The following is a 4,961-nucleotide window of genomic DNA, read 5'->3' as shown; positions in this document are numbered from 1 at the left end:
TATTGGCTGGGAAAGAACTTTCACCAATTGATTACTAAGATTTGCACGACCTCACTTGATCACACAAATGCATTACTTACTGTACATGCAAGAAAGGGAATTAGAATAGTTCATCCCCCAAAGTGAAAGAAAAGATAAATTCTTCCTTTACGGCTCTACTTGATAAAATTCTATTCTTAAAGTTACTACCATCTACCACCCTCTTTCTCCGAAGAGCTGTTCCACAAGCAGGAATTCAGCACCCAAGACCAGCATGAATGTTCTTAACTAGTCCATACACGGGTCGATTGAGCTCAGGCTGCATGCCGTATCAACTTTTCTCGCAATGGGACTGTAGATCTTGAGGCTGCCATAAACCAAAAGCTCAGATGCTGCCATTAACTGAAACGTATCATTTCATCTTTACAAGTAAACTAACTACCACATCAAGGCCTGATCAGCATATTTACTGAAAAAGGATATTTTGTTAGATCAATATTACAGTTTGAAGATTCTATTGAACAAAAGGATATCTAGAAACGCAGTATTCCCTAACACGTGAGGAGCCATCTCTGGCCAGAATTCCTTCAAGATCTCCTATAATTCTGGCCAACCATATCTCCAAGTTTCTTTGTATTTCTTGCAAGTTGTTTCTAATGGAATCCATGGATCGTTTTGTGGCAAGTTTGGCTGGGCTTCCAAGATCATCCCTGTAGTAACTCTTCCCAACCTCAGTTTGTAAAGCCATTAGTTTTTGTCCAGTTTCAGATGCACGCTGCTGAAGTCGAAATGCTTCAAGCAAAAACTCAGTCTGTCTCTGTGTTCGAAACTCTGGACTGACTGTGGGTTCAGAGGGATCACTAGCCTGCTATAAGATTAGGAAAAAGATTAAGCCATAGAACAGCATGGATCTGTTTCTGCAATCAACTCAGTGAAGAAACAAAATATTCTAAGGGTAACAATGACCACGTACATGAGAGAGCAAAAGCAGAAGTCTATGCCCCAACTGACAAGATCAAAATCAATAGATCAACACATTACGACACAACCTTCAACAGTGTCATTCCCATCAATAGAGCAAGTTTAGGCTCAATCAAATACAACAGTGTCCTTCCACATATAGATCACGTACATGTATAATAAGATAAGCATATAACAGGATGGTGGGTCCTGACTCCTGAGTACACACAGCACATGAAGCTCCCATATTACTTAGAAAGATATAAATTTGCGGCTTATTCATAATATCTTGTGAATTCAAGATTCCCCACTTGACACAAGTGACATAGCTTAGAAATTTTGTTTGGCCAAAGAATAAGTGAAAGAAGCTCTCTCTCGCTCTCTACTTTGAGTAATGAGTCATGCACATTGAACCTGAATAATGGACAGATTGTTTTCACAAAGAATAATAATCTTTGTAAGATTTTCTGATAGGATATTTTCCATTTGAGTATATTACCTCCACATCCATGAGGTTTGCCCTTAACTACAGTTCAGGACAAAGTCTTCAATTTTTGAAAGTTATAGAATGCCCTACCATTTTCCAGAAACTAGTTACCCAAGTCCGAATAGGTAATAAAATCACTGAGATCATCACAGGATCCTGCATTCCTCTAAGGGTGTCTGCCCCAAATTTCAAGGCACAAAAATTAAATAGAAGATAACAAAAGCGTGAAAAACTGATTAGTGGCATACATTTGAGAGTCAATTAAAAAGCTGATGCAGTATCAGTATAGTTCTTAATATGCCCAAAATTTAAAAGTAAATATGATCTGCTGGAAAAAGTATCAAAATAGGATGTGCTGGAAAGTGCACTGCAGAAAAAGACATCTAAGACAGATATGCCTCACCATTCTTCGGCAGAGATCATCGATCTTTGCAGTAAAAGCTTGATATCTCTTAGCCTGCTTCCTCATTAATGAAGGTACCCTTGATAAATCACTTTTGCCAATCTTTTCCAAATTCAATAGTTCCTGTTCAAGCAGCTTCAGTTTAGAGGAAACTCCGGTCGATTCACCATCTACCTTCCAAGGTGATTCCCTTCTGAACAGAAACCAAAGGTCGCTCCTTCATCAGTCACAGTATTTCATAGAGACATTTCATGAAAAACCAGTATCTAGATTGTCATACTGTACCTTGCAACAAAATGCTTCATATGATACAAAGATTCAAGAGATTCATACTGTACATCCTGCAAGGATAAACATTTAGCAATGAAGTTTAAGAGTTATAGAACCAAATTACATAGCAAATTATCCAGGAAGAAAGCAACTATGGCAAAGAAGAAGATGGCTCGTGAATCGTCGAAACTTAAAAAAAGTTTTGAAAACCTAAATATAAAATTGACAAATCCTCACCATTTGTCATGCATAACATTTTCTGTTAAAATTTTAAACAGATAGAAGAATAGTTAGGAATTGTGATAAAAGATAAAACATTAAGCAATTTTTTGCAATGACATTCACATCTCTCATTTAATCATTCTCTTCCACAAGACAAGTGCCAGCAACACCAGAATGAAGACGAGTGCTCATGGCAAGTTTTAAAAGATGCCATGATCAAATCCATGAAAATAAAGGGAAAAACAGCCAATGAAATAAAGAAGAGATGGATATCTAATATCTTTAGATGGTAATATAGAATGCTAGAGATTGCCCAGCCACTCAGATACTAGTTTAGTACATAGTTGGTTTTAAATTATCCTATGATTCACATTGCTGCATGATAAGAATCATATTTGATTGATCTTCGTTGTTTGCTAATTGCTGAGAAAAGAGGTAGAATTACACTTTGGAAAGGATGTGACAGCTTCAAAACTGTAGTATATGTTTTTTGAAGCTGCTTATTGCTTTAGTTGCAATCAATTGAGCCATTGACGTCTATAGGAACTTATTTTGGTTATGACGCATGCTGACAACCCACCACATCAACAATGTTTGAAATATAGCAAATGTCATAAATTGTTTTGGTTATGATACAGGTGTCATGCCTTAGATAAGGGTGGTCCAGCCACAGGCTCAAATGAAGCGCCTAACCAGAAACTTAAAGCTGCTTTTTGAATGGGCACCAAACCAACATATCATGAAAGGAAAAAAGAATAAGATAAAGAGGGACCATCTTATGCACCCTATTGCATGGAATATCAACAACATATGAGACCAACATACAACTCAATGCAAACTAAATTTTCTGAATGGCTTCTGATCAAATCAAGTTTCACTAATTAAGATGCATAAGCAAGTACAATTTTCTTGATTGACTGGTGAAGAAAATTAAGTCAATTTTCTATTTTCATCTTAAGCAGAAACATTCCAGAGGTATAAGGAAGACTCAACAGTAAAATATCAAATATAAGACATAGCCAATAACAAAAAAGGAAAAAAAAATAAAGTAGCCTGAGGCAGAACAGAAGTTGACTTATCCAAACAGAGGCAATAGATCGCCTGGTGGTAACAGGTTGGCGTTTGGAAAAAGATTTTAGATTCATGCTACAGTGCTCTCCTCTTTTATCGAAAAGGAGAAAAGCAATGCCTTCTCTTTTCAGATATTCAAGAAGAACATAATACATAGCGTGAAAATTTGATGTCTGAGATACAGAGATAGACGAAGAATGTACCAAAAAACCAAAGTTGGTAGGAACAGGAATAGCTTTTCTCAAGCTGAGTAAAAAATTTCACTTAAATTTGTCTCATTTTTCCCACACAATCAGAAAAAAACGAAAAAAAAAAGCTATTAAATGTTTCAACGGTCCCCGGAGTAGCGGATCATCACCGCAAAAGAAAAAGGCAACCAAGACAAAAGCAGAGAAAAAGAAGAAAAGTAAACAAACCTGCCAGAGAGTAGTTCTCTCGGCCCAAAACTTAGAAGAAGCAGAAGCCACGAAATCGGAAGTGAAGGGGAAATTCCCATCGTGCCCAACATTAACAACGCCAGTAAAATTTACATGGTCCTCCCTGGTATTCTCCGCGCCCGATTCCTCCTCCATTTCCTCTTCTTCAGCAGCAGCCCGAGTAGTAGAGATGAAGCCAATCATGTCCTTGAGCTCCTCAATCCTCCGCTTGGATTCATGGGTCTCCCTCTCCAACTCCTCGATCTTTGCCCTCTGATCCTCGATCTGCTGCAGAAGCTGCTTCTCCTCCGCCTGCCACGCGTTCCTGTGGCTGGCAAAGATCTCTACCACTCTGGCGTTTGCTTTGGAGTCCTCTTTTCTTCTCGACTTCATTTGCCTCAACAGCTCCTCAGCCGTTAAAAGCCTTGCTGTAAGTTCTCTCATTTGGGTTTGCAACTTGGGCAGCAAAGAGAGTGCGTAATTGGGAATGAAAGCCAAGACAACACTGAAACTAACTCCAAGATAGGAAGAAAGCAGCTTCCGGATTTCTTGCCTTTGTGTTTGTTGCTCATTTTCTTCGCCTTCACTTGGTGGTGCCATCACTCATCTGTCGTGTGAGAGGCACTAGAGAGAGAGAGCAAAAGAGAGAGAGAGCAAAAGCCAATAGACAGAAAGGTTTGAGATAGCAGCGTCAGAGCGTGTAAAAGAACAGAAATGGGTTTGGGTTACGCGAGGATTTACGGGAACAAGGTACTAGTCACTATGACTGTAGGACAGAACTGGACCCGAGGCTGGACCCCTTTTCCATCCAGTGCTTGGGTAGTAGCTTTCGTTTCCTTTTACGGTTTTAATGTGGCATTACTAAAACTTTATGGATCGGGTCAGGCCTGGCAGTTGGGAGTTGGCACATTTACATATTAAAAGGCTTTTACCTTTGTTACGTCTACTATAAGAACTCCTTCCGAATTTTCATTAGCATCTTTACAATTTCTGCACAGATTTGTAGTCATGTTGTCATTCTATTTTAAAATAAGATGATATTTAGTACATTATAATACAATGTAATTATAAGTTATGTGATTGTAAGTAATGTGATTGCAAGCAATGTGATTATAGAGAAAATAATATTACAGTGTTTGGTATACAAGTAAAA

At 38.3% G+C, this 4,961-nt stretch overlaps 1 protein-coding gene across 4 annotated transcripts; it reads right to left on the bottom strand.

The window, feature by feature from the left end:
• Nucleotides 1–352: 352 nt before the first annotated feature.
• On the bottom strand, nt 353–4,666 carry LOC110423137 (Ribonuclease P protein subunit P38-like protein). 4 transcript variants are annotated; one of them, XM_021437293.2, is made up of 5 exons: nt 3,809–4,666; nt 2,115–2,170; nt 1,830–2,022; nt 953–985; nt 353–844 (listed from the first exon to the last, which is right to left on the bottom strand). In XM_021437293.2, exons 1-5 carry the CDS (start codon nt 4,406–4,408, stop codon nt 494–496), a joined length of 1,233 nt encoding a protein of 410 aa, XP_021292968.1. In that variant the 5' UTR covers nt 4,409–4,666; the 3' UTR covers nt 353–493. The 4 variants fall into 4 exon arrangements, with proteins under 4 accessions (XP_021292968.1, XP_021292959.1, XP_021292984.1 ...); XM_021437284.2 differs by having other exon boundaries at nt 353–847; nt 3,809–4,665; XM_021437309.2 differs by lacking the exon at nt 953–985 and having other exon boundaries at nt 3,809–4,662.
• Nucleotides 4,667–4,961: the final 295 nt, after the last annotated feature.

This window comes from Theobroma umbraticum, unplaced genomic scaffold (genome assembly GCF_002168275.2).
Source record: "Theobroma umbraticum cultivar Fairchild unplaced genomic scaffold, ASM216827v3 scaffold_30.0, whole genome shotgun sequence".
NCBI classification, from domain to species: domain Eukaryota; kingdom Viridiplantae; phylum Streptophyta; class Magnoliopsida; order Malvales; family Malvaceae; genus Theobroma; species Theobroma umbraticum.
The sequence above is the reverse complement of the archived record's forward strand: the minus strand, read 5'-3'. Positions and strand labels throughout refer to the sequence as shown.

Coding starts and splice junctions, on each gene's coding strand:
- LOC110423137 (XM_021437284.2), bottom strand. CDS start 4,408: ATGGCACCACCAAGTGAAGGCGAAGAAAATGAGCAACAAACACAAAGG. Junction 2,023..2,114: donor ATGAAGCATTTTGTTGCAAG/GTACAGTATGAC, acceptor GTTTCTGTTCAG/AAGGGAATCACCTTGGAAGG. Junction 848..952: donor TTCTGCTTTTGCTCTCTCAT/GTACGTGGTCAT, acceptor CTAATCTTATAG/CAGGCTAGTGATCCCTCTGA.